The sequence below is a fragment of the Dipodomys ordii genome, unplaced genomic scaffold, assembly GCF_000151885.1.
Source record: "Dipodomys ordii isolate 6190 unplaced genomic scaffold, Dord_2.0 Scaffold111, whole genome shotgun sequence".
Taxonomy (NCBI): Eukaryota; Metazoa; Chordata; class Mammalia; order Rodentia; family Heteromyidae; genus Dipodomys; species Dipodomys ordii.
Genome location: NW_012267327.1, coordinates 5,762,104 through 5,789,882, shown reverse-complemented (window position 1 = coordinate 5,789,882; position 27,779 = coordinate 5,762,104). Strand labels below are relative to the sequence as shown.

At 39.6% G+C, this 27,779-nt stretch overlaps 1 protein-coding gene and 1 pseudogene across 4 annotated transcripts in view; one reads left to right on the top strand and one right to left on the bottom strand.

The window, feature by feature from the left end:
• Phldb2 (pleckstrin homology-like domain, family B, member 2) overlaps positions 1–27,779 on the bottom strand; it is a 94,383-nt gene that overhangs the window by 6,877 nt on the left and 59,727 nt on the right. For 2 of the 4 annotated variants that reach the window (XM_013028583.1, XM_013028585.1), the window contains 9 exons: positions 27,056–27,211; positions 25,474–25,584; positions 22,852–22,941; positions 18,617–18,766; positions 16,085–16,225; positions 14,363–14,462; positions 5,345–5,549; positions 2,047–2,137; positions 856–1,002 (listed from right to left, as the gene is read on the bottom strand). In XM_013028583.1, the coding sequence (XP_012884037.1) occupies positions 856–1,002; positions 2,047–2,137; positions 5,345–5,549; positions 14,363–14,462; positions 16,085–16,225; positions 18,617–18,766; positions 22,852–22,941; positions 25,474–25,584; positions 27,056–27,211 (1,191 nt within the window). Of the gene's footprint in view, positions 1–855; positions 1,003–2,046; positions 2,138–5,344; positions 5,550–14,362; positions 14,463–16,084; positions 16,226–17,799; positions 17,983–18,616; positions 18,767–22,851; positions 22,942–25,473; positions 25,585–27,055; positions 27,212–27,779 lie in introns of all 4 variants that reach the window. The other 2 variants (XM_013028587.1, XM_013028586.1) reach the window with 2 other exon arrangements.
• LOC105994926 lies at positions 19,741–20,291 on the top strand (annotated as a pseudogene).

Genomic DNA, 27,779 nt, shown 5'->3' with positions numbered 1-27,779 from the left:
CTGTATTATCTTTAGAAAAATATGTATCATGTAAGAAGCTATGGTAATAAGGACAGACATTGTAAATTTCTATGACCAAGATAGGAAGTTAAACCAATGGGTGACCAGTGTAACAATGGTTATAGAAAGGAAAAACAACCCCAAACACTAGCAACACGATCAAGAAATGGAAGGTAAACATCAATGCTTCAACCTATGCAAGAGGCTGAGATCTAAGGATTGTGGTTTGAAACCATCCCAGGAAGACAAATCTGAGAAATTCTTATTTGCAATTAACCAGCAAAGATCTGTTAGTGGAAATGTAGTTCAGGTAGTAAGGCTTGAGCAGGAAAATCCAAGCAAGACCATGAGGCCTTGAGTTCAAACCTCAGGAGGGGACAGGGTAGAGGAAGAAAGAGAGGGAGAGGGAGAGGAAAAAGAGGGAGGGAGGGATAGAGACAGAGAGATAGTCAGGGAGGGAGTGGGAGAGAGACAGATTTACTATTTAAGCATTGCATTTGTTTTCAGCAGCCAATGCAGTGGCATTTTTCAGAGCCATTGAAAAATATATTTCTTTAAAGGTAGCTTCAAGAAAGAATACAAGAAAAGTTGTTTCTCTCACAAACAGGTTGCCTGTGAGTAGTGTCATTTGATTGATCGCTCCCTAGAAGTTGTGAAATATACTCACTTATTTATTATGTGAACACAACATCTTTCTCTTAATCAGTCTGCCAGGTACTAATGGAATAAGGAAGAAGGCCTTATGGGTACACCTTTAATTGGTAAGGAAGACATTCCAGACATAGAATGGCTGTCTTCTGTGGAATGACCACCAGGGGGCATACCATGCTTATGAATTCAAATTAAATGACAAACCTGTGCTCTTTGTTTCTCCCTTATTTTTACTTCCTTTTCAATTAACTTCTGCCTCTGGCTAGTTTCTTCCTGCAAACGTTTTTCCAGGATTTCTCGTCGCCGTTTTTCTTCTTCCAGAGCTCGTTTTTTGGCTTCCATTTCCCGTTCCTAAAAATTATTATGCAAAACAATTATTTTAAGACATACTGATTATAATTCAACAACTCCAGCTAATACCTAACTCAAAATTCTCTCAAGATGATTTCTGGTTTGCATTCTAGTCTCTTAAGATAACAAAAGCTAACAAATCTCATAATTGCCTTCAGTATACCTTTCTAAGCTTCATTATATGCAGAAACACAATGATTACATTTAATTAACAATTCAATATTAGTCTTAAGTCATAAGTCCTGCTTATGATTATATGTAGTCATTATGTAGTCATTCTGTACCAGTGATTACAGCTTGTTCTTAATTAAAAGCCTCACAAAGGGTTATGAACACTAGTCATGAGGTTCAGCCTTTCTTAGGACCATGGTCTTCTATCTGAGGGCCATAGGTCCCTCCAATTCCTGCTGCTGCTCTGCGAAGCTTATTGGCTGAAGTTTGCAGAGGAAGTATGGAGGAAGTTAGGAGAGGAAAGGAGGTGCCCTTGAGGCAGGATGCAAAGGCATTTGGGGGATTCCTCAGGAAGCTTAGATTTTCGCCTTGAAATACATCAACAATAACATGGAGTTTTAAAATATTAAAATAGTGCAGTTAGCACAAGCTGGGAAGGAAGGGAGAAGGCCCAAAGACACACCATTCTTCTCTATTCCTTGGCCCAACTACAGAGCAGCCATTCCAGGCAAAGTACAGTACAAAACATCCATTTCAGTCGATGTCAACACTGCATTGTCTATGCCAAGACATTTCTCAAGTGATAGAAAATGGTGTGGTAATGAGCCTTTACTTTTCAGGTAAGAAAGGAGCCTGAGACTCAAGTGGTAGAGCGCTAGCCTTGAGCTGAAGAGCTGAAGGACAGAGCCCAGGCCGAGTTCAGGCCCCATGACCAGACCAAAAAAAAAAAAAAAAAAAAGGAGCCTGAGAAAGGCTGAGTGGCTTCAGGGTCACAACCCTAATTTAGGCTCTTGAAGGAGAGATGCTTTCTGAAGTCATGAGCCAGGCTCCTTATACCAGCAACACAGGCTGGGGTGAAGATACAAGGCTTACCCTGGATTCAAGCAGCCGGGTCTTTTCTGCATGAGCCTGTTTCAACAGTCTCTCCATTTCTTCTATTCGGGCAATATTAGAAGTGCTGGCACTGAATCAATAAAAAGACCTTCTAAGAATACTGGTTCAGACAGCTAAGTTCTCTCTTTTTCTTACACAGACACAGACCAACACACACACACACACACACACACACACACACACACACACACACACACACACACACACAAGGGAGGTGTATGACAAAATCCAAGCACACACATTTTTAAGCACACACTAACAAGTCATTGACCTGAAGAGGCAAATCAATTCAGCTCTGAAAACTCCAAGTGACATTGGCTTACAGCCATTAAAGAGACCAAAATAAGCTAGCAAAACAACATTAGTGTGAATGGCTTTTCTCAAAAAAAGCTAAAGCCAAATGCATCCTTCAAGGTCTAACAAGGGTAGCCCGTGAGAGATAGGCCTGTTAGTTTAAAGATCCACATCCTAGCCCAACAAGATCCCCAATAAAGTTCGATGCAAAGGACACTAAGGTCTGATGTCATTTTATTCTCTTGGGAATGTGTATCCTCTAGCTCTTTCCATTATGAATGTATAGATGTGACCATTTTACTAAATGATGATATAACTGAAAAATGACTCCTATAGGGGCGATGGGCAGTAAATGGCCAGTTTTGTAAGCAGCCCCCACCTGCCATATTAAAGAGGAAACGGCACAAAAGGGTTCAGGGGACTCAAATCCATGGTGAAAAAGACCTAAAACCAGGAGAAAAGAAATTTATAAAAGTATATATAGGTGCTAGGGGCTGTATTCCTAGCAATTCAGGATGCTGAAATCTGAAGATCAAGATTTGAAGCCAGATTGGGCAGAAGAGTTCAAGTTACTCTTTCTTCAGTTAATCAGCAAAAAAGGTGGAAGTGGAGGTGTGGCTTCAGTGATAGACACTAGCTGTGAGTGGAAAAAGCTACATAAAACAGTGAGGTTCTGAGTTCAAGTCCCAATTACCAGTGCATGCAGGTGCGTGTACAACCCCCCCCCCCCCACACACACATTCTCTCTCTCTCTCTCTCACACACACACACACATACAAAGTGTACATAAAAATAAATAAGCGGAGTCTGCTTGATTATAGATAACTTGATCAAATCAAGCCCAGGATGATTGAAATCTATAGCAAGACTGTTTTGACAAGATAAATGTACAGTAACACAATGCATGTGGCTAATAAAGTCAGCACTGTTGGCCCCATTACAAAGCCTACTCTGGACAACAGGGGCTGTTTTAGGAAGACTGGATCCTTACAAGCTTAATAATGAAGCTGGGTTTGATAATGTTATTCTGTGGCTATTTTTAGCAAGGCATTTTCTCCTGAGAAAGAGGAAACCATGATTTCTTATTATTGTTTTCATTAGCTACTGGGAGAGGTTCAAAAGAGTGAGTTCTGTTCTGTTTAGCTATCAAGAATTAAAAAAAAAATCTTGAATTTATGTGGAGAAATCTTACTCCTCTTCCTTGGTAATGCCAACTTCTTCGATGGAATAGGCATAAATATCATTAATCTAATGAAGAAAGCTGAAAGTATTATGTGGCTGGAGGTCAGATAATACCACAAAAGTATGTATCTGTAGCATCATTTATATGTCTTACATCCACAATGACTCACTGTTAGGTTGTTTTAAAAAAATCACAAGTTAAAAAATAAAGTTGAGCTGAGGATGGAGTTTGATGGTAGATCATCTGCCTAGCATGTATGAGGCGCTGGGTTCAATCTCCAACACAAAGTCATCAATAGCCTCCCCCATTGGACACATTTTTGGTATAGTCTACATTGACTTAGATACTACTGTTTTACACATTATCTTTATCCATTGAACCTTCCTGAAGACTGTCACAAAGGACTTAAAATTCTACTGAGCTGAAATTTATTTTCATGATTTTACACTAAAATATCCCCAAATTATGAAAGAAGTAATACCACACTGAAATTCTAGCGACACCAACTTGGTTTTGTGGGTTCTTATGGCATCAAAGGCCACTTGCAGAGTGATACAATTGCTTAGTTCTGAGTACATGTGCCTTTCCCTTTTGTGTTGAAACAATATTTTTGTGACTCCTGGAAAGCCACGAGTCAGACATTGGTTTTGCTTTGTCAGCATCTTTATTTACACTGTAAACAAAATAGGTCTTGAGACTTAGCAAACAAGTAACTGAGGGTAAATTCCACACAAAAATCTCTATTCTGCTTAAACCGCTGGGTCATGTTATGGAATAATCCTGTAAATGCAATCTGAAGTGAAACCTACAATTTCTGTTGCCTTTATTAGCACTGATCGGCTTTGATCTTGGGCTCAGACTCTGAGACATTAAGAAAAAGTATGGTCAAAGACTCGTACTGAGAGAGGTGCTGAGCTGTCATCAGTAAGAAGTCCTAAATGAGATGGAAGGCAGGGCTGGGTCTGGAAAGCAGCATCTGGCTTTGGTTTTATGAACTAGGGGTTGGGGCATTCATTGGCAGAGTTCCAGAAAAGGAGAAACACTAGGACCCGTTTGTATTCAGATGTGGCTCTAATTCCCTAACACTGCTTTGCTTGCCCTAGTGTATGAATAGAAATGTGGATGTCTAAATCCTTAAAAATATTTTAATATACAGAAGAGCTAAGGCTTTCCTTCTACTCAGGCACAAGGATTTAAAAAAAAAACCCAAAAAACAAACACTGAAGGTTTGACTCTACTGTAAATGATTTCTTCATTTAATCAAAAGCAGTGCAAATGGAGCTTGGAGTCCACCCACAAAGGTGCTTCATTATTGAAGCACTGCATATCCAAATTCAAGTGTCCAAATTCAAGTGTAAAGAAATAAGATTAAGTAGAAAAATGAACCATATAATACCTGATTAGCTAAGTCATACAAGCTTTAAATGACTATGATTGTTTTTCCCCCCATACTGGAGATTGAATTCATGGCTTCATGAATGCTAACCAAATTCTCTACCACTTGTGTCATCCCTCCAGATCTATTTTGGTTTTTCAGCTAAGGTCTTTTGCTTTTGCTCAGGCCGCCTCATCTTACAATCTTCCTACCTCTGCCTCTGGGATAGGGATTACAGACAAACTTTACCTTGCCCAGCGAAAAGATACTATGTTTAAGGGTCTCCTTAATAGTTTGTCCTCTTCTGAATCATATCTTGTGTCTTAGAAATTTGGTTTTGCACAATGTCTCAAATTGATGAGTTCATGTTGGAAGCCAGCTGGGGCTTTTCTAAAGCAGAAATTCCACCCATCAGTAAATCTTACCTAGAGATATTGTCAGGTGAACAGGCAGAGATGCTGGTCTCCATGCTATCTGAACTGTCCAGGCTCAGCGTGTCAAAGGCCTGGTCCTTGTAGCTGTGATCTGGGTAATGGAAACTATTCAAGTAGACATTTGACTCTGAGGCTGTGCGGTTGTAAAATTCAGATTTCTGCCTTTGTCCTTCACTCATCTGCTGGTGATTATAACCTAAGGAAAGAGCCATAAATATGTAAATATGCCTACATTATCAGACTTAGAATCTTGTAAGTGTGCAGACTCAAAACAGCAACCAGAAACATCTGCATTTGAAATTGGGGCCTTTCCTTCACTTTGTTTTGAAGCCAAGCAGATCAAAGGAAACAGCAAGCAAGAGTTCTAAGAAATGGTCTTGTGTGCTAGTGGGATCATTTGGCACACATTTATCTCATTTCTAAGACTAGCAGCCCAACTGTGAATAATACAGCAGCACACACCCAAATTTAAAAGAAAATGAACCAGAACCCAGTGAAAGCCTTGAATCCTCTTAGAACTATGTTCAAGTGTAGGCCCAACCAGGCCTAGTGCAAGCAACAGCAGCTCAAAGGTCAGATACTTCTTCAATGCTCTTCACATGTCAGGAGTCAGGAGTGCTCAATCTGGCCACTAAACAGCAAGTGGAGCTTTCTGGCACAGGAATTGAGCAAAGCGTGTCTCATACTGTTCTGACTAATTGGTTGGGATCCAAACTGAATTCATTCTTTCTGTCTGTCTCTTCCTCTGTCTGTCTGTCTGCTTGCCTGTCTCTCTCTGCCTGTCTCTCTCTTTCTCTGTCCCTCTTTGCTTGTCTGCTCTATCCACGCTGTCTCTGTGTCTCTCTCTTTCTCTCCTTCCTACCTCCTTTCCACATTCCCTCCCTTTCTCCTTCCCTCCCCAGAAGTTTCTCTACCAATCACTTATTTAAAAGATTCAGGCCTATCAACTCTTCAAATGGTTGAATGTTGTTCCCCTCTGCCTCACTGTGTTCATATAACTGTCCACTCCATTTTAACATTCACCTATAAGATAGGTGGTAACAGCTGTTGGAAAACATAGACATCAATAGGATCAAAAGCACCATAAGTGCCAGGCCTTTTCTTTACCCTTCTTAGCAACATTAAGCAATGGGCCTAAATTGTGGCCTGCTCTCTGATAGCTGGTTTGGGCATTACAAATCAAATTGTCTACTTTTCAGTTCTCTTATCATATACTCACAAAGCTGATACTCATAAACAAATCCCCAATTCATTAATTTTCTTTTCTTTATAATTTACTTCTCTTTAATAAAAGAAATTTTTACCTAAATAGGTATTATTACCCAGGGAATCAATACCAAGGATATTAAGAATTTACAATTAAACCATTTCAATTTTGCCTCTTCTCTTTTGCTCTATCTTTCTTTTTTCTTTTTTTGGCCAGTTGTGGAGCTTGAACTCTGGGCCTGGGCGCTGTCCTTCAGCTCTTCAGCTCAAGGCTAGCACTCTACCACTTAAGCCACTGCACCACTTCCAGTTTTCTGGTGGTTAATTGGAGATAAGAGTCTCATGGACTTTCCCTGCCTGGGCTGGCTTTGAACTACGATCCTTAGATCTCAGCCTCCTAAGTAGTTAGGATTACAGGCATGAGCCCCTGGCACCTGGCTGCTCTATCTTTCTATGAGGCTTTTAATTAGCAATAAAATAGTTCAAAAAGCGGGCTAAGGACAGAAGGGAAGTAATTCTAATCTATCTATCTTTTTGATTATTTGGACTTTGCCAGAAAACCACGCAGACATCTAAGTACAGAGATAAAAGATTTATTGCTGGTCGGCAAAACCCCTTCTCACAAGGGAGCAGTGAGAAGAATCACTTGCTATTCTGAGTGACCTATATAACCTAGAAGGTTTGGAGGGACTAGAAGGGGCTAGGAGGCAGAGACCCTGGTGTGGACATGAGGACCAGGGGCTTCATCATGGCGGACTAGGATTTATGGTGCTGTCCAAGTAGTAGATAAGGGATCCTGCAACTGCCCAGCCTTGAAGGTCACTCTAAGGGGCTCTTGTTGCCTTATATGGTGGTCCCAGAGAAGTGCCATGCCAAGGTAAGGGAGGTTGGAGGCTGATTATTTATTGCCTTTACTACATAGGCTTAGTGTTGCCTAGGAAGGGAGCATGTTAAGCTTTGGAGAGGGGAAGGAGTATACTAAGCTATGGGAAGGGAGTTCATTTCTATCTGTCTATCTGTCTGTCTGTCTATCTCAATTGCTTCCTCAGCAACTGATTAAAGGTTTTCTCATCGCTGGTGCCTTAACAAAGCATTATGGGACCACTGTTTCCATAGCTTCATACAAAGTTTCCTGCCATTAGTGTTTGGAGCAGTTTTAGAAATCTAAGTGAAACTATGATATTTCAGATGAACGTGTTTCTGATATTTCAGATGAACGTGTTTCTGGAATTTAAATTTCCTTTATTAATCTGCCATTATAAATTATAAACACACATATGTTAAAGCCATATATTACTTAGCTGAAGAAAGATGCAAAACATAAAAGTACGTTGGGAGACTGGATTGAAGATCATTATAGTAACATAAGAGGCAAGCCTAAAAGATGCTTTAGTTTAGCCTGTGAATTAACAAAAAGTCCCCAAACTCTGTATCTGGACCTTTCATCTGTGTTAGTCTCTGCTGAAGTTTCTTTGCACTCACATTGGGCTTCAAGAAATAGGAAATTCAGGGCTGGGAAGGTGGCTTAGTGATAGAGTGCTTGCCTTGCATGCATGAGGCCCTGGGTTTGATTCCTCAGCACCACATAAGCAGAAAAAGCTGGAAGTGGTGCTGTGGCTCAAGTGGTAGAGTGCTAGCCTTGAGTTGAAGAGCTGAGTGACAGTGCCCAGGCCCAGAGCTCAGGTCCCACTACCGACAAAAAAAAAAAAAAGGAAAGAAAAAGAAATAGGAAATTCACTGATAAGCACCTGTATGGAAGGCAAATTGCTCTTCCCACAGATAAGGTCTTATCTTACAGAGAGCCAAAAATTTGGGAGACCATCTCGATCCAGTTCCGTTACAGTAATAAAGTGAAAACAACTGCTCTGGAATTTCTCCAAGGACAAAGACTGAGATAATGGCCAACTAAGCCACTTTGTGATTTGGAACTGTTTTAATGATGCTACCTTTCTCCTTGCCTTCCTCCACTTTTCCATATTTATTCTAAAGTCCATGATATACCTCAGAAGATAGCTGAAAGATGTAACTGAAATGCTATTTTCCCATGGCTGCAATGTGAAAAAAAAAAAAGGCCCTCTCTTTCTTTAGCCATGTCTTTATATTTGAGGATGACTTTGGGATTTGGTTCTAAAAACTCATTTCAAGAAACTATTGTTGCAGAAAGTTTACATAAAGCCAGTGTCTTCCTAAGCTTTGTGCTTTTATTTTTTTAAAGGCAAAGTAAATAATTATTCAAATATTTACTTTTTATAGTTGAACTCTTGGAATTTTTAATTGCTCTTTTCAAATTGTTTCCTAATACTCATTATGAAAAGAAGGAAAACAGACATTGTTTGAAAAGGTTACACGTGAATAATTCCCTATGATTTTGAGGCTGTAGCATAGGAAACTTCCATATTGGGAAGAACTACATGGGAGACATTTTCTTTTTTTTTGTCAGCCGTGGGGCTTGAACTCTGGGCCTGGGCGCTGTCCCTCAGCTCTTCAGCTCAAGGCTAGTGCTCTACCACTTGAGCTACAGCGCCACTTCCGGTTTTTCTGGTGGTTATTGGAGACAGGAGTCTCACGGTCTCTCCTGCCCAGGCTGGCTTTGAACCGCGATCCTCAGATCTCAGCCTCCTGAGTAGCTAGGATTACAGGCATGAGCCACCTGTGCCCAGCTTACATGGGAGACATTTTCTTGTTGGAATATGAAAAAGAAAAAGAAAATCCCTCAAAGACTGTGAGGATTTATATCCCAGGCAGCGACCTGTGCCTGGCCACCATCTTCTCAGCTTTCAACAACCAGAAAAAGCCCGTCCCAGGGGTTGACTAATACTGAAGTTGGTTGAATGACAGTGAACATTTTTCTTCAAGTAACTGCATATATGCTCTGCCTCTCAGATCTTCCAGAGCTGTGGTTTCTCTTTGTTTTGTTTTCTTCAAAAATATCACACAATAAGAAAATGACATCCGGTGAATGTGACAGCCAACCATGAGTCCAATGTGTCAGATTGCACAAGGAGGTCCCAATGTATATGGTGAACATGAATTCACCACACCAACTTGCTGTGTACCGAGGTTTGCCTCTACATCTGCAAGAAACTTCTAGTCATTCTGGTAGCAGGTCAAGCACCTTACCTGGTTTGGGCAACTTAATTGACAGCTCCTGTGGCTAAGAAGCTTATCTATCAGATGCAGGATTTCTATCTCCCCTAGATCCAGTGTGAGAGGAAGGTTTGCCTTAAAGGTCCAAGCAAGAAAACTGAAAAAGCAGATAAACTCCCCTCTCCTAGCATATCTCCTTCCTAATGTTAAATTACAAGATTAGGAGATAGAGGAGGGGCTAGCTACATCTGTCTTACTGAAAGAATAAAAAGTGTGTCTGTCTCCCAGAAGGGAGTCTGGAAGGCTCCCTGTTATTTTTGGGTGGGCTTCACCCATCTTATCCACCCAGAAGCCATTGTCTAATGGTTGAGGTTGTTAGACAGACATGACCACATGCATCCTGTCCCCTGCCTGCCCCCCCCACCAGCTCAAAAAGAATAAAGGCAGCAAATAACAGTTGTCACTTCAAGTCTTTAACTCGTATCTTCTGTATGGGAAGCAGGGAATGCTCTATTTATCCTTCCCTTCTCCTTTTATACTTAAATAAATCCTTGCTAAAACTTTCACCCGAAGTGCTTTACATAAATGGATCCTAAGACTTGTGTTTTTGCATGGGAACTGGGAAGCTGAGGGAACACCTCATCCATCCTCCAATAACAGCGGCCTCTATAACAGGGGCATGGCCCTCACATCTGCATTCTGAAGAACTTGTTTTGGGATTTGGGCTCTGGCTTGGTCCTCCATAGGCACAACAAATTGCCATATAGGAAAGATCACAGAAGAGGCTGGGACTAAAGAAGGACTTGGCTGGAGTTCTAGGGAGGAGGCAGCTACAGGCCTAGAACCCCACTCTGCTAACTGTCAAGGAGGATGATTTGAAGTCCTACTCACACAATTTATTTGGCATGTAGAGTCCACAAAATTGGCATTAATGGAATACACTCTTCCTCTGTAAATTCCAAAGATCCTAGTGGCTAAATAAGGAAATGGAATGCATCTACTGTTTGGAGTGAGGCACAAGAACAGACTTTAAAAAAGGACAGCCTTCCTTTCCCCAACTCTACTTGGGTTTTGTTTTTATTTTTATTTACATGAACAGAATAATGTTCAGCAGAGTAAAAACAACTACAAAATCAAAACAACCTTGAAAATGCTCCAAATCCTCCCATTCTAATAGAGAGAGCTGCTTGAGAGAGCAGTTGATAAGATTTATAAAGCAAGACCTCATATCTAAAGCTCATCTCATAACACTCTACAAAACAAGACCAACTCTCTCCTTGCCTGAGAGAGCCAGTAGTTTAGATTCACAAGGTTAATTTATCATCAGTCTTATTTCTAAAGCTCATCTCTACGAATTCTGGACCCAAAAGGGACTATATCAATGAACTATTGTAAGATATGTAAAGTTTTGTCAATGTATACCAAATGTATGTTTCAATGGTTATCTGGGCCTTCATATAGAAAGTTCAAGAACTTAAAAATCATAACCTAGGCTTAAAGAATAAAACTAACCAGGATTTGTGACAATTCAGCCTCTCACCTGCTGAAGAATTCGTTCTTCCTAATGATAGTCCATAGAAGGATGAAGGCCAGGACAGGTCAGGAATGAAGGGAAATGATGGAGAAAGGGAAAAAGGTACAAGATCAGAAAGAATGGTAAGAGGACAGAAAAATATATAGTACTTCCAACATGCAGTCTCTGATGGCTTTAACATTACCAAAAGAACCACTGAAGGATGCTCACAGTTTCAGATTCAATCTAAGTTTCAAAAAATAACTGAAGGAATTTTTTAATGACTTTATGATACATGCATAGTTAGTTAAAAAAGAAAGATTTGTTATTACAGAAACATTTTTTACTGTATTCATCTATCAGACAATCCAAAGCATTAAAAACAAACTTGTGTCCAATAAACACTTCTCTTTTCCCCAAGCAGACAATAGCAAATAGTTTTTAAGAGCCAACGTTTGAAAAATGCCATTCTGTTATTTGAAGCACAGTCATGGAATTTTATAACAAGTTTTTAAACATCCTATAGATAACTACCTAGCCTCAGTCATCGCCAGGATACAGATTTAAGACAGTCATTTAAACTCTTCTTCACTGTCCACTAAAACTGTCTTATTAACTAAGTTTCAATGGAAAAAATAAACAGAACGTTCTTAAAACCTTCCCTCGTCACGCTTGTCCCCTTCCTCATTTACTTCTACCTGGCCTTCGTGAGAGAGGGACGTTCAGTTTTACACGTAGCCTGTACACACCCCACTGGCTACTGTTCTTATGTAGATGCTAAACCTTCCAAGTTCATGCTTTGTATTTCTTGCATGGTGTGACTCTGGGATAGAAACCCAAAAGAAGAGAGTCGTGCAGCTGTCAGGAGAAAACAAGCAGCTGCCCTCAGCATTGTGTTTCTCACAAAAGTACAAAAATATTTTCTTTATTGTGTCAAAGGAACAATGATTAGACTAAAAAAAAAATCCACCATGGTAAAGCATAAAATCTGATCACTTCTAAAGATGACTTGACAATGACCTTTTCATATTTGCTGGAAACAAAAACACCACACAAGGAGATTATCATACCTTTCCTGGACCTTCCTGCATTTAACAACAACAACAACAACGAAGAAAAAAAAAGAACAAAGATTGCATTCATTCTGAAATAGTTGACAAGCTGTACAAAAGCCAATGATCGTTGCAACTGCTCTCTACTTTCATCTCTGCTCTCAAATTTCTTTGTTGGCCTGGCTCACTTTGCCAGTGCTATGCAAACAGAGCTAAGGAAGGCTGTACTTACACCAACATCCTTGATGCATCCATTATGAATAGCAGCAAAAAAAAAAAAAATGGTGCATGGAAATTAAATGTGTACGTAAGAAGTGAAAAAGTCAACGTTTGAGTTAAGGAAAATTTATTAGGTACATTTTTTCCCCTCCCAAACCTTGTAGTTTTAATTGCATTTTCTATTTGAATGAAAAGCCCAGTAAAAAAATTATAAATGTATAAATGATTCATTCTCCCTAGTTCTAGTGAGCCATTTCTTCAGCCTTCGTGAAAAATTCTGCCAACTTTGTCGTCTGCTATGCCTCAAAGAATTAGTCTCCCTGATCACTGTTCCTCTAGGTGGAAGAGCCAAAAGCAGCAGAATCATCTCTGGGTTGGCAAACCTATAACCGTTCTCTATTTTTTCAGAAGCCATCCATTCAGGGTCCTGAGAAACTTTTAGCAGAACATCAGCCTCAAAGCTGCAGCAAAGACTGGAGCTTCAGTCTTCTCAGGAACACAAAAGATAATGTACATCAAGAATGACAGCACAGAGATAAATCAAAAGCAAATAATGGCTTTGTGGATCTTATGTCCCTAGGTGAACTAGGAGCACTGGGTTAGCTTTCCTTTATGACGCTAGCAGGAGGACTCCCTTTATTTGGTAGAAAAATGGATTCAAAGCACAAGAGATCAAATATTCCTTCAGATTCACTGTGTTCTCATAAAAATCCTCCTACAGGATAATGTTAACACCTCTAGAGTTTGATAAGTCTATCCATTTAGTGCAAAGGTCTAGCTTTCTACTTTAGGGAAATATTTTCCATCATGTGTGATCCCTCCCAATTTCCCTGCTGTGTGCTCAGTCTTCCCCAGTGTTCCACTGCAACACAGAAAGCATGTGTGCTCTGAATGGCCTTGTGTGCTCCACTGGCCAGGCTACACTTTGATGTCTTTACTCACTGGTAAAACACATTTAAAAGGAAGCCTATTCATAGCATAGAAGAAAGAAAAGAAAGAAAAATTCTTCAACAGAAAATAAGACTCGATTCATATGTTCACAGTGATAAATCAAAGCCAAAATACAAAGACTTACTTATGCTTATTATTTAGCAAAATTAGGAGATATTTTTAGCCTACTGAGAAATTACGGAAAACAAAGAGAAGTTCCATCAAATGCATTTTATTTAAATATTACAAGCAAAAACCTGTCTTCTAAATTATAAACCTCTCATAAATGCTATAGCTTTCATTAATTTGTTTTTGAATTTTTTTTGGAGTTCTGACCATCATCATGTCCACCACCAATAGTCAAACCATTTCTAGTAATGATTTACAAACTTCCTGCAAGTGATATCTGACATATACCCATATGTACCCATTATATGAATATACACATAAACTTTTATGTGTATTATCTCTAACTGTATTAATGTATCATAATATAAGTATATATTTGTATAATATGAATGTGTGTATACATATACACATGCATATTTTCCCCTTGGTAGAAAACCAGTATTATCCCCACCCCCACCCCCCCAGCATGATGCAGAGAAGCCCAACAGTCAAAATTGAATTTCAGCCTTCTCACAAGTGAGGTTTCCAGCCCCATCCAATCTCTGAATGTATTTAGAAGCCAAAAGTTGGGCACAGTAGTCTGCCATCCCAGCTATGATGGGAAGCCTACAGCAGGCAGATTGTGGTGTAAGCATGTGCCCAGCAGGAAGTGATACTCTATCTTAAAAATAACCAGCACACACAGAAAAAAAGGCTTGAGGTGTGTGCTTAGTGGTAGAGTACCTATCTACCAAGTGCAAGACCTTAAGTTCAAACACAAGACAAGTAAAATTGATCCCCTTTCTCATATCCCCAACTCTGTTGTTACTCCCTCTCCCTGAGAAATTTTAAAGCTTCACAAAAGACCACTCTATGTAATGGCAAGGTACATACCTCTGAGCATCCGCCGAGATTCTGAGTCTTTGGTCATGGTTGCCAGGGAGTGCGGCAGCACGCTGCCACAGCTGTTGCTCTGCCCCAGAGGCATGTGAGCCTGTGATAATCAGGAGGGAACATGTCAGGCAAACATCACCCCAAAGTGTCCTTCAGAAAGTGGTCACATCCTTGTTTCCGCAGCTCCTATCTAAGTATCGAGGACTGAGAAAGTAGGTCTTCATGTACTATTTGTTGATACTAAATGGCCAAGGCCAGTCACTGTTCTTCCTAAGAAACTCATGGCAGTCTTAATGTCACAGCACTTCTCCAATGGGGAAGAAGCTATCTATTGGCACCTGCGTGAATGGCCGAAAGTTCTTCATGCATTAGGAGCCGAGGGCAGAGGCAGGGACAGGAATGCATGCATACCATGCAATAGCCCAGGAAGACCTGCACTTGTTCACATGCACCAATTTCTATTGACCTCCGGTTTTGCAAGAAATGGAAAACTGGAGAAATACACTAATACCCAACTGGTATAAGTATGCTTTAAATATAAATAAAATATACTTGAAACACCCACAAAAAATAAATGAAAACAAAGTTCCTTTGACTCTGGACAAAGAAGGGCCAGTAACTCCTGCATTAAGAACTCCCTGCTTAAGCTGGGTGATAGTGACATGTGCCTGCCACCCTAGCTACTTAGAAGGCTAGGATCCAGAGGATCACGTTTTCAAGCCAAGGGCAGAAAAGTCTGAAAGATTCTGCCTTCAAAATGACCCGTAAGAAGCAGGACTAGAGGCATGGCTCAAGTGGTGGAGTTGACAGCCCAGCAAGCAAGCTGGGTAAGCTTGAAACCCTGAGTTTGAACCCTGGGTCCAAACCAAACAACAACAGAGAATAAACAAAAGAAAGAGAAAAATGAGTCTTCTCATCTTTCATTTGACTTGTCCTCCATGTCTGAAATGCCAGAGGGCGTGCCAGCAGCACATAACGGGGGTGGTGGGGGAACAGACATTGACTCCCACGGGCCCCAACTCAGCATAATTAACTGCTTAAAGCTCTGGCACTGGTCACTTAGCTTCTTACACCTCAGCCATCCATACATATGAACACACAGTAATCACTAAACATTTCTATTGCCTGATGATGCTAGGTTTTACAATGAAACTATTTTCCAGGCACTGGTGGTCCATGCTTGAGAGCTGGGGATTGAGGTTTAAAGGCAGCCCAGGCAGGAAAGTTGGTAAGAAGCTTCTCTCCAATGAACCATCCACAAAAGCCGGAAGTGGAGATGAGGCTCAAGTGGTTGAGAACCACTTGAGTGAGGCCTTGAGTTCAAGCCTCAACACCACCATAATAAATACATTAATTCATTAAAATGAGACTACTCACATAAAGGGCTAAGCCCAGTGTTAAACATGTAGAAATTGACCCAACAAACACTTGGGACTGTTACTGCTGGAGTCCTAAGACTGGAGTTTAAATCTGATCTTATTTCTAAATCTGGGGTGCAGCTATCCTAGGAGCCTGTCAGGTGTGTAAATTGGGATAATGAAAATTGGGATATCCCCAGAACATGTAACTCTAAGTATCCTATGAATAGCAGAGAAAAGCTAGTCATAATGTCTGCCACACAGCAAATCCAATGCACGTTATCATAAGCTTTTTTCCTTCCAGGCCCCAGCACGTTGGCGAAAAGACACTGGGTAAAGGAACCCTTGGTTCTTCCAGTCCTACCTTGGGGGCGGTGCTTCTCCCCATGGTAGCACTGCTGAAATGTGGGGAGATGGACGGTGTGGTTTTCTTTCGAGGCAAAGTGTCACTCAGATAGAGGCCTTCTTTATGCTGTTTTTTCCTTTCTTCCAGACTTCTAAAGTGCTTTAAATGCAAATGTAAAGCAAAATGCAAAACTTGACTAACCGCAACAGATCAGGGAAGAAATGATGATATATATGCTTACACAGACATTTTCAAATTTTAACTGTGATTTTCTACTTTTGCTTATGTTGATGGACAGGTTTTGGTTAGCCTCTGCTGTTACTGAACAATGGAAGAATTTATTACTGAATCACCTTTCACATCTGTAGTGCTGCCTTGGGGCTTCAGCACAACTTAAGAGTGATTGTGAATGTTGCTGTTAATTTGATGGCTTTTGGCATGCGGGTGGTGGGACAGGGTGGTGGAACAGCCAGTGGATCAAACAAGTAAACAATGGTCTGTCTGGATAGTTCAGTGTGATGGCCCAGATCCCAGAGGCCAACAGGAAAGGACAGAAGGAAGTGGGCAAAGAGAAAGAGCAAGTAAATAGAGAAGTTGGATGAAAAGGGTGATACTATTTCAGTGACATAAATAAACACTCTCCAAATGTATACAAACTTTCCATAGAAGGCACCCTTCTTGGTTACTCTTGTAATCCACACCCCTACTGTAACTGTAATCTTATTTAACCACCCCCCTTTCCTTCTCCACTCTCTCTTTTCCTCCAATTATCTTCACTAGTAAGGTGATTTCCTACACAATCCCCTTTTAGATCTGATCATTCTAATTTCAAACTCTTGAAATACATAAAAATTGCCAGATGTGGTAGCACAGCATTTGGAAGGCAGAGGTAGGAGGAGCACATATTTGAAACCAACCTCAAGTATTCCTTCTCCTAGCTTCTCCCTTATATCCATCAACCACTATGACCCATAAGAATAATTTGCTTGACTTCACAATATGTAGACGATAGAGTTTATGGAAGTATTTACTAGCATATTGAGGAAGATGTAAGATCAATTGTAGTATTTTTTGAAGATATGGAATTTGTTCAAATGCATCAGAAGCCAGAAGACAATCAAGATCTCAAAACTTTATAACAATCCTGTACCTTTAGAAATACTAAATGTCAAGAAAGAGAGAGAAAGAAAGAGAGAAAAGAAAGAAAGGAATAAAAAAGAAAAAGAAAGACAGACAGAAAGACAGACAGACAGACAGAAAGAAAGAAAGAAAGAAAGAAAGAAAGAAAGAAAGAAAGAAAGAAAGAAAGAAAGAAGAAAGGAAGAAGCAACAAAAGATCTTGCCCTTCTAAAAATGACCTTTGAGCCAGGTGTTGGTGGTTCATGCCCATAATCCTAACTACAAGGTCCTCAGATCTTGGTTTGAAGCCAGATTGGTAGCAAAGTCCATGAGGCTCTTATTATCAATTAACTAGCAAAAAGCTGGACGTGGAGCAGTGGCTCAAGTGTTTAGAGTACCATCTAGCCTTGAGTGGGAAAAACTACGGTACAATGCAAAGGCCCTGAGTTCAAGCCCTAGTACTAGTGTGCAAGCGTGCATGTGCTCTCTCTCTCTCTCTCTTTCTCTCTCTCACACACACACATCAGCTTTAGAAAAGTTGAAGAAAAGATACCACTTCAGTGCTTTTATTATCTCAATCCCTCCACCCCTCTATACACCAGTTCCTGAATTACCTGTGGCTCCAGCTGCTGTTGCCTTCTGTGTTTCTTAGCTGGCAGAGGTGGAGGTGTGTCATTTAAAGGGAAAGGATCAGATGTAGTCATGACTTCAGGCCAAAAGGCTGATGGAGGTTGAGTGATAGTATGAGGAGAAAGAGTGGAAGGAAACATAAATCCAGAATAGACAGGTGATCTTTGCTTTATAGGAGAAAGAAAAAGTATAGATATGTGTCCATATATAGTGAAAGAATAAGGCAAAGAAATGAAATTTACAATCAAATTGTTTTCTTTTTTTTTTGCTGTTGTTGTTATATGCTAACCAAAAAGTCAAAGTTGATGGGTCATATCTTTCTCTTTAGCCACTTACTAAACTCTATACTGCAAGTAACTTGGATGGGTATAAGGTATTTCATTTATTATTAATGACCACCCCCAAGAACGCTTTCAAAAAGCAGAAGATTCAAAAATAACTGAATGGCAAAACAAAGTAGAAAACAAAATCAAGCTGGAAAGGTGATTCAAACCAATGATTTTAGAAATGTTTTTTTTTTAAATTTTAAGAAAATAGGTCAGGTTAGAGTGCTAAAGCATTGAGCTCATGTGCTTGACGTTATTTCCATCCTTCCCCTTCTCTTTCTCATAACGATGTATATAAATACAATTTCATGGTGTCTGGCAAAATTGCTATGCTTTAGAAACTCAGCATCATTCTGCCAAACAGACAGCTGGCTGGTCACACACCATCATTTTGCTTATTTTCGGCAAACAGTGGGTTAATTGTTGACATGAAGAAAAGCAGTGAATGAATGAATGAAATGTCATGCCCACACACCTCTGGAGTCTGGGGCTGGCTCCCCGGCACAGCTGAGGCAGGCTCAGTGACAGCAGCATCAGCGTCAGCATCAGCAGAGAACTGAGTGGAAGGGGACAGACTCGTGGAATGGCCACAGGGCTCATTAATTTCACTTACACTGAGATAGCCCTAAAAGGAGGAATTGAGAAGTTAACACAAAGAAAGCAAAAGCTGAGGCATGCGAGAGTATTAATGTTCTCAGTACAATGGAGTTAGCTGACAGGGGCATAGCCAAGATACCTGGGGATTTTCAAAGGCTTCATTAAAGGAATGATCAGTAATTAAAATGGATGTACAATGTGGAATCTTGAAAGAAAATGATATTATCAATATTAAATGTAATTTGTTTTGGTAAAATCAAGATGATTCTGTGATCAATAACACAACACCTGCTACTTAAAAATAATTAGAGATATTCAGGGTCATTCTGTGGAAGGAATGAAGTTGTCACAGTACATACATTGAAATCAACCATACACCAAGAAAATTGGAGGAATAAACTTGAGAATGCAGCAATTCCATTCAAGAACTTTCTCCACAGATCTTTACCCTTAGATTTTTCTTCTTTTGTTTGCTGATGAATTACCATGTCAGTAAAAATAAGCTAAGAGGTGCTGGGTTTTGCACTAAAAAATATTTATACAATAATAATTTATTTGGAGTAGAATTTAGCTTTTGAGCATCTGCATCTCAACCATCTGAGAATAAAAAGGACACTGTCTTAACATACTCAGACAGGCAGACACACAAACACATACATATATACAGACACACACAGGGACACACACACACACACACACACACACACACACACACACACACACAGCCCTAAGATGTAACTGAAGGCTGTTTCAATTCAAAGCAGTTGCCCAACTCCAAATTCTTCCCCTGGGACAGAGAATACCTACTTGTTTTTGAACTCAATAATTCAGTTCTAGCTGTGGATTAGAGAAAATATCTGTAAGTCACAATCTCTATGAATCAAAACACCTATATTTTTTATTTGTGGAAAAAGCACTTAGGAGTTTTCATAGGTAGCAATTATATAGATGAATCATGATTTTTGCCACACCAACAAAATGATATGAAAAAAAGTAATAAAATGCAAAAAATGAATATTCTTTTTTTAAAAAGTAAAACAGTGAAATCTGCCATTTGGGTTTCATTATTAGCTCACTGATGGTGGACATATCATTAATCCTATCAAAAAAAGTGACTGTGGCTTTCTGACTTGGGCCTGCCAGAATGGCTCCCGCAAAGAAGGGTGAGAAGGAGAAGAGCCATTCCGCCATCAACGAGGTGGTGACCCAAGAATGTACCAACAACATTCACAAATGCATCCATGGAGTGGGCTTTAAGAAGTGTGCTCCTCATGCTCTCAAAGATTTGGAAGTTTACCATGAAGGAGATGGGGACTCCTGCACATGGATATCAGGCTCAACAAAGCTGTCTGGGCTAAAGGAATAAGGAATGTCTCCTATCAGATGTGCATGCAGTTATCTAGAAAATGCAAGGAGGATGAAGGCTCACCAAACAAGCTGGTTACTCTGGTAACCGCATTCAAAAGTCTACAGTCAATGTGGATGAGAACTAACTAGTGAGTGTCCAATAAAGCTATAAAATTGCTTTTTTTAAACAAAAGTGACTATGGCTAGGGATAATGGCTCATACTTATAATCCTAGCCACTCAGAAAGGCAGAGATCAGGAAGATTGAGGTTCAAGGCCAGCCTAGTGAAAAACTTCCCACGATCCTATCTCAACCAGGTGTGGTGATACACACCTGCACCTATGCAGAAAGTGTAAACAGGAGGATCTTCGTTGCCTAGACATAATGAAAGCAGGAAGAGCTGGAGCATGGCTCAAGTGGTAAAGCACTTGCCTGGCAAGAGCAAAAGCCTTGGTTTAAAACCTAGGACTGACACAGTGGTATGATATGCTGAAGTCAAAACTTAAATCTAAGCTGGGAGCCAGTGGCTTACATCTGTAATCCTAGCTGCTCAGGAGGCTGAGAACTGAGGATCATAGTTCAAAGCCAGCCCTGGAAGGAAAGTCTTTGTGACTCTTATCTCCACTTAACCACCAGAAGATTGCAAGTGCAGCTGTGGCTTCAGTGGTACTGCTCCAGCCTTCAACAATAAAGCTTAGGGACAGTGCATCAGACCCGAGTTTAAGCCCCAGTACTGACACAAAACAGGAGGAAAATAAATAAATAAATAAAAAGAAAGGGAAGATTTTTATCCTGTCAAGAGAGGAAGGGGGCCAGGCCCTGGTGGCTCACTCTGGTGACTACTCAGGAGGCTGAGATCTGAGGATTGAGGTTCAAAGCCAGCCCAGGCAAGAAAGTCCGTGAGACTCTTATTTCTAATAAACCACCAGAAAACCAGAAGTGGCGCTGTGGCTCAAGTGGTAGGGCATTTCCCTTGAGCTGAAGAGCTGAGGGACAGTGCCTAGGCCCAGGGTTCAAACCCCATGATTGAAAAAAAAAAAAGAGAGAGAGAGAGAAAGATAGAGAGGGGGGGAGGGACTGAAAGCCTCTCTAATTCCAATGCCACATCTTCCCTCTTATGCCCAGATGCATAGCTTCCCTCTTCAGTCTGTTCTGTTCCCCAGTCTTCTTTACCTCAGAAAACAGTACTTGCCATCCACTCTTTCTTCAAATGATGTCACTAGTCTTGATATTTCCTTTATATTACTCTATCCCCACATCCAATCTATTAGTGGGAACTTTTGATTTTTGCTTCTAAAATGTCAAAAACCTATGAATCCAATTGATTCTACCCCATTTCTTTGTGAGGTTCTAGAGCCTCATACCTCCTTCCTACATGACTGCAATCATCTCCCTACATGGTTTCCTGGATCTTCTTGTACACCTCTGATCCAGTATTCACTAATTGTCCACAGGGATCCTCACTGTATGGGTACCTAGTGTCATCTTCCTATTTAGAATGACTTCATGGTGTCTTATCACATAGAGGAGAAAATGCATTTTGTTAATATGACTTATTAGAGCCTGGTCCCTACCTACCTTGGTGACATTATCTTGTGCTTCTACAGTACAGTCACAATCAACCTTTGTTTACTGAACCTGACATTTCCATGTTCTCAGCAGTGGAGCGAAACTCTGAGATTGAATAAGCTAGCAAAGCTCTCAGAAAAATATATATTTTTTAATGCTTCTGAAGAGCTGGGTGCAGGTGCCTCACTTCTGTAATCTTTGCTGAGATCTAAAGACTGAGGTTCAAAGCCAGCCCACTGTAGACAGATCTAATAAATTCTCATATCTAATAAACCAGCAAAATGCCAAGAGTGTATGTCTGGCTCCAGCAGTAGAGCACCCACCTTGATTAAAAAAGCTAAGCGAGAGCTCAGGGCCCTGACTTCATGCCCTCATAGGGACACACATACAAATGCTTCTCAGGAGCACATTTAGATAACAAGACCTATTATTGCAGTGAACATTTTTATTTATTTTATTTTCACATAGCTACATGCAAACCAAAAAAAAAAAAAACCTTTGCTGTGTAGGAATTTCTGATTCCCTTGTCCTTTCATAAGCAATTTGCACAGAAGAGTGGTTCTTCTACTTGTGCAATTTTTATGTAGAAGCTTTCTCCTTAGCTTATAACTCTAAAGAAGCAAAAATACAAGGAAAATTGTTTCTTTTATCATTCAGCATTATAAATTTTACAAATCAGAATTTATACATTCTATCTGCATAGCAGTGTAGCTCTGCCAAAGGATATTTGAAAAGGTGGCACTGGAGACTAGATGGACAGAGTCCATAGTGCTTGGTGGAGACAGGATCTCCCAAATAAAAGAAGAGTTGGCAGACAGAATATTGAGAGTCCAAAAAGAGAGAAAGAAAAGAAATAATAGACTATCGTTCCCAATACTTGGGGGTATATAACGTTGTATAAAACTCAGAAGAAAGAGTAGGAAAGTAAAAACAAAAAATAAAGAGAAAGGACCTACATTTTGTGAAATTCTAATTACTTCGCAATGTCACTGCCAAGCAATCTAATTGCATTTATACATGGATGCATGCACACGTGTACATACACACATATACACACACATGCATTATACAAAGATAATTCCTGGACTCCTCTCCAAGCATAAATAATGAAGTGTAGGAAATCCATCAAAGCATTGAGTGCTTTCACAAATCATTAAGTTACTGTGAGATGAGTGGTTATGTGAAATCATGGCTTACCTCTTTTAGAGTATTGGGGTTAACAGGAAACCCTTTTCCCCCAGAGAGGATGGTGTATTTCTTTTCCAAATTACAAAGATTCTCCTTTTCCTGAAGGAAGATAGAATCTATTAAACTTGAAGAAAACCTTGGATACAATTAAGTACAACGACTGAATGAGAGATAAACCGAACCCCACAAATCGACTCATTTCCACATTTTCTCCTCATTCTTAGCAGCAACTTGATATTGTATGTGTCTCATCTCTACTGGCTGATGTGATGCCTGAGTTGTTCTCAAGTATATTTACCTAGATAATGCTTCATTCAAGATCAATTTTGTAAGTGATAACATAAGCGCTCAGGGTGGGTGCTCTAATTGGAGCAAAAATGAAGGGAGTCCTAGCATTTCTTTTTGATGGAGCTTTTATAGCCCTCATTAAAAAAAAAAAAGATCTTTAAGTAGTTGTACAAAGGGGTTTCAATTCCACATATCAGTTTATGAGTACAGTGTATTCTGATCAATGTCATGACTTCCATCACTCTCCCATCTCTCCAACCCCACCCACACTCTCAAGTTACCTAGTTCCAATTTCATGTGTGTACATTAAATATTATGACTATATTTGCCCATTCTTTCTCTTTCCATTTGTCTGCCTCCCCTCCTTCACTCCCCCAAACACATATTTCAACTTCTAGATACTCATTTTGTTAAGCTATATATTAGTTGTTCAAAGGAGTTACACCCATGGGAATCTTCCCCTGAAAATACCAGATATATCTTTTTGAAAATAATTCTCCTAAGTAAGATACTGAGCTTTATAGTGATATACTATCACAATCCGCTGTTCTATTTTCTTCAAAGAATTGTATGATATTAACTTTTATGTTTGAGTCTAAGATGTACATAATTTGCTAATAACTTTTAGGAAAAAAGTTACAGATCATATTGCTTATTGTGGTATAATTCACAAACAGTGAATGCAAATATCTTTAGAATATTACTTGATGTCTTTTTAAAAAAGTCATCAGCAAGCTTCTAGAGCTTATCAATAATTTTGGCAAAGTAGCAGGATATACAATCAACACACAAAAATCAGTAGCCTTTCTGTAAAACAACTCCATTTGCAATAGCCTCACAGAAAATTGAGAATAAACCTAACCAAGAAAGTAAAAGACTTTTATAGGGGAAACTATCAGGAAATAGACCTCCCATGTTCATGGATAGATAGAATTAATATTGTGAAAATGGCCTCTTTCTTAACCTAAAAGTAGCTATTAAAGAAATGCTCATTTCTTACAAATGGGACCATGGAATAATCTCCTCCTTTAATCCTTCATTCTGGATTTGATCTTCCTGCTGCACACTACTCTCACTCTATCAGACATTTCCACGATCCCAGGAATCATATTTCTAGGTTAGTGGCCAGTATACAGAGCTCAGACCTTAAGACTTACCCCATCGACTTTGATGTGTGATATCTTATTCCTGAAATTGCATTAGGGACCATGCCAGAAAGCTGAGCTAAGAGTTGCTTTTTATTGGCCAAAGGTCTCTCTTTTCCTATTTAGTCCTTTTACTAAGATAGGTCCCTGAGGTAAGGATGATTTATTTAGCGATGACAAAGTCTAATTCCAACATGATGTTTTCCAGGAAGATCCACATTCATATAATTGGAATTCAAAACACTGGGGCAGCTGAGTCAACATATGTGACAGCAGTGAAAAAAAAAAGTTTATATTTTTAATGGGTTTCATACAGGCAAATAATGTACTTCAATTACTAAAAAAAGGGAAAGTAAGTTGGGTGCTGGAGGCTCATGTCTGTAATCCTAGCTACTCAGGAGGCTGAGATCTGACAACTGTGATTCAAAGAATCTTATCTCCAATTAAGCCCCTGAAGTGGAGCTGTGGCTCAAGCATCAGAAAATGAGCCTTGAGCAAGAAAAAGCTCAAGGACAGTGCCCAGGTCCTGAGTTCAGCTCTAGGATCTACATAAAAAAAAAACAAAAAAGCAAAACAAAACAAAAAAAAGAAAATTTAAAAAGTAGCAGAGGGAGTAGATATATACATTATTTAGGAATATAAAGGTATGAAAATATTACAATGAAACTCCTTTATACAATTAATATGCACTAATAAAATTTTACATTTTTCCTTAAAACTACCCAAAATTGGTGTTATTAAAGTTTATCTTTCTGATGAAAGATGTGATTCCTTTAAAAGAGGTAAATAAAAGAAAGTACAGGGCTGGGAAGGTGGCTCAGTGGTAGAGCACTTGTCTTGCATGCCTGAGGCCCTGGGTTCAATTCCTCAGCACCACATAAGCAAAAAGAAAAAAGCCGGAAGTGGCACTGTGGCTCAAGTGGTAGAGCGCTAGCCTTGAGCTGAAGAGCTGAGGGACAGGCCCAGGCCCAGAGTTCAGGCCCCACGACCGGAACCAAAAAAAAAAAGAAAGTACAAATTTGCAATAGTTGAGATTTTCACAATGTAAAGCAAGCACTAAGAAAAAATCCTTGCTGTTTTTCTGAATTGTGGTTAATCTTTCAGTGCATCAAGTTATTAAAGTGAAAGATTAGGCAGAAATGTACACAAAAGTCTCCTTTTGTTGCCTGGTAACCAGTACTGAATGGGAAATACTTACTCTTTGTAGCATCATTATTAGATTATTCTTTTCTTTCACAAAATGATCTTGTTCTTTCTGAGCTTGCTGAACAATATGATTGGCTTGCTTTTTCAATGCAGAAATTTTTTCCTGGAAGGAAAAACGGTGATTATAGAAAGATGCATATTAGACATTAGCTATTCTGTTCTGGGCAAGACTGTAAAGATTTTGACAATTGTAATAATAGTACCCACATTTTAGCTGGAGGTGGGCAGTTATATTACCCAGAGACTATGAAGTTTCTCACCTCACTTCCTTCCTCTAGTCCAATACAGTTCAAGTGATTTAAAATCTATTTTCAAAAATATGGTTTCCCTTATTTGCAATATCTAGTATATGTATGAGTCAAGCAGAAAAGGTCAGATAAGGTGATGTTAGGAAAATGAACCCTAAGATATGTATTTAAATGTTTTTTTTCTTTCATGTATTTGTTTCTAACGCATTTATAAGATTATTTCTTAGTTGCTTTGTATGTCCCTCCCCCACAGTATAACCCCTGCTTTCACTGTATTTGATGTAGGTATAATTTGTGGAGGGGAAGGGGAAAAACAAGTCATTTAAATAAGGATACAGGTGGACCCGTTGCAACAATGAGAAGTACACATTGTCATGTCGAAAACGAACTTTACAACTTTGGTGGGGGGGGGGGGGGGGGATGGGGGGGATGGGAGGAGGCTGGGAAGGGATGGGAATGGGAAACAAAGGAGGAAGCTACAATGCTTGATAAGAAATGTACTCATTATCTTGCCCATGTAATTGTAACCCCTCTGTACAGTGTTTTCACAATAAAAAATAAATTTAAAAAAATTCAGAAGTCAAGAGGAAGTCTGCTAGGAAAATGACAAGCACACAATACGTGGTTTCCTTCTCCCAATTTTACCCCTCAATTTTATCTTTAAGTCTTATCAAGGTTAATAGAAACTTTTAGCGTGTGATGAGATGATAGCAGAAAACTCCAACATAAACTTTCTTCAAAGAATTATCTGGCGTCTCCTTAATGTGATTGCAAAAGTGAGTGACTTTAACATAAATATTCAGTTACTAATTTCAATGATGTACTTTTAATGTAAGTGAAAAAAATGGGTGTTAATCATGAATTCATCAACAGAATATGTAACAGTGATTGCAACACGTCTCAGCTTATCTGCTTCAGAGAATGAGTCTCTGAAAGGAAGGCTGTATAATCTGCCAAATTTGATGCAATTAAATACACAAAAGATACTCAGATGCTCACACACAGCTATCAGATAGATATTATGTTACACTAAGAAGTTTATTTGTTTATCTATTTATTGTTGGCCCGCAGGGCTTGATCTCAGGGCCTGGGCTCAGTCCATGAGCTCTTTTGCTCAAGGCTAGTGCTGCACCACTTTGAGCCACAGCTCCAAGGCTACTTTTCTGGTGCTAAATTGGAGATAAGATTCTCACAGACTTCCCAGCCCTGGGCTGTATTTGACCTGTGATCCTCAGATCTCAGCCTCCTGAGTAGCTAGGATTAGAGGCACCAGTGCTTAGCTGGAGTTTAACTTTTTACATTAAATACCATCTGGCAGTAAAGTACCTTTCTGGTGACAATGTTCCGTTGATATTCAGCTACTTCACGCAGGAGCTGCTGAGTTAAGTTTTCCTTCTCCTCATCTAGACGGCTCTCGTGCTCAAGCTGCTGGAATTCCAGGTCTTCAAAGTGTTTGCTTTCAACATCCAACAGATCAGCATCCTATAGACAAAAGAGAATAAACAGGAGACACGCCAGGATGGCTGCAATGTTCTTAATGTGAAGAAAGAATTATGAAAGCAGTTGGTCCAAGAAAGATCATCGGTTACAACCCTAAGTAGGGTGAGATCTTGACAATCTTCTTTGGAGATAAACCCCAGGGCTGTACCTGCTCCAGTGGAATTGAAAGAAGTAGAGTGGAGAGGACAGCATTCTTTTCATGATCGTCGATTCTCGTTTTTAATCTACTAAGTGGCTTTAATGTAGGTACCAAAGCATAAAAACTCAGCAAGCAATCTAAATGGTATCTGCAGACTAAAGGCAAGATACAGTTTCCTAAGAGAAAATCCTTCTTTCAGACAATGAACTATGAAATGAGACTTTGTGAAATATGAAGGGAAGCTATAGTATATAGATAATAAAGTTCCAAAAGTTTGCACATACATATACACACAGTGAAAGATCAGAGGTCTATAAAGGGGATTTATGTACCCCAAATGGCATATAGCACAATTCATTAGGATGTAAAGAGAAAATTATGATTGTTTATACTTGTTTAGTTTCTTTCTCA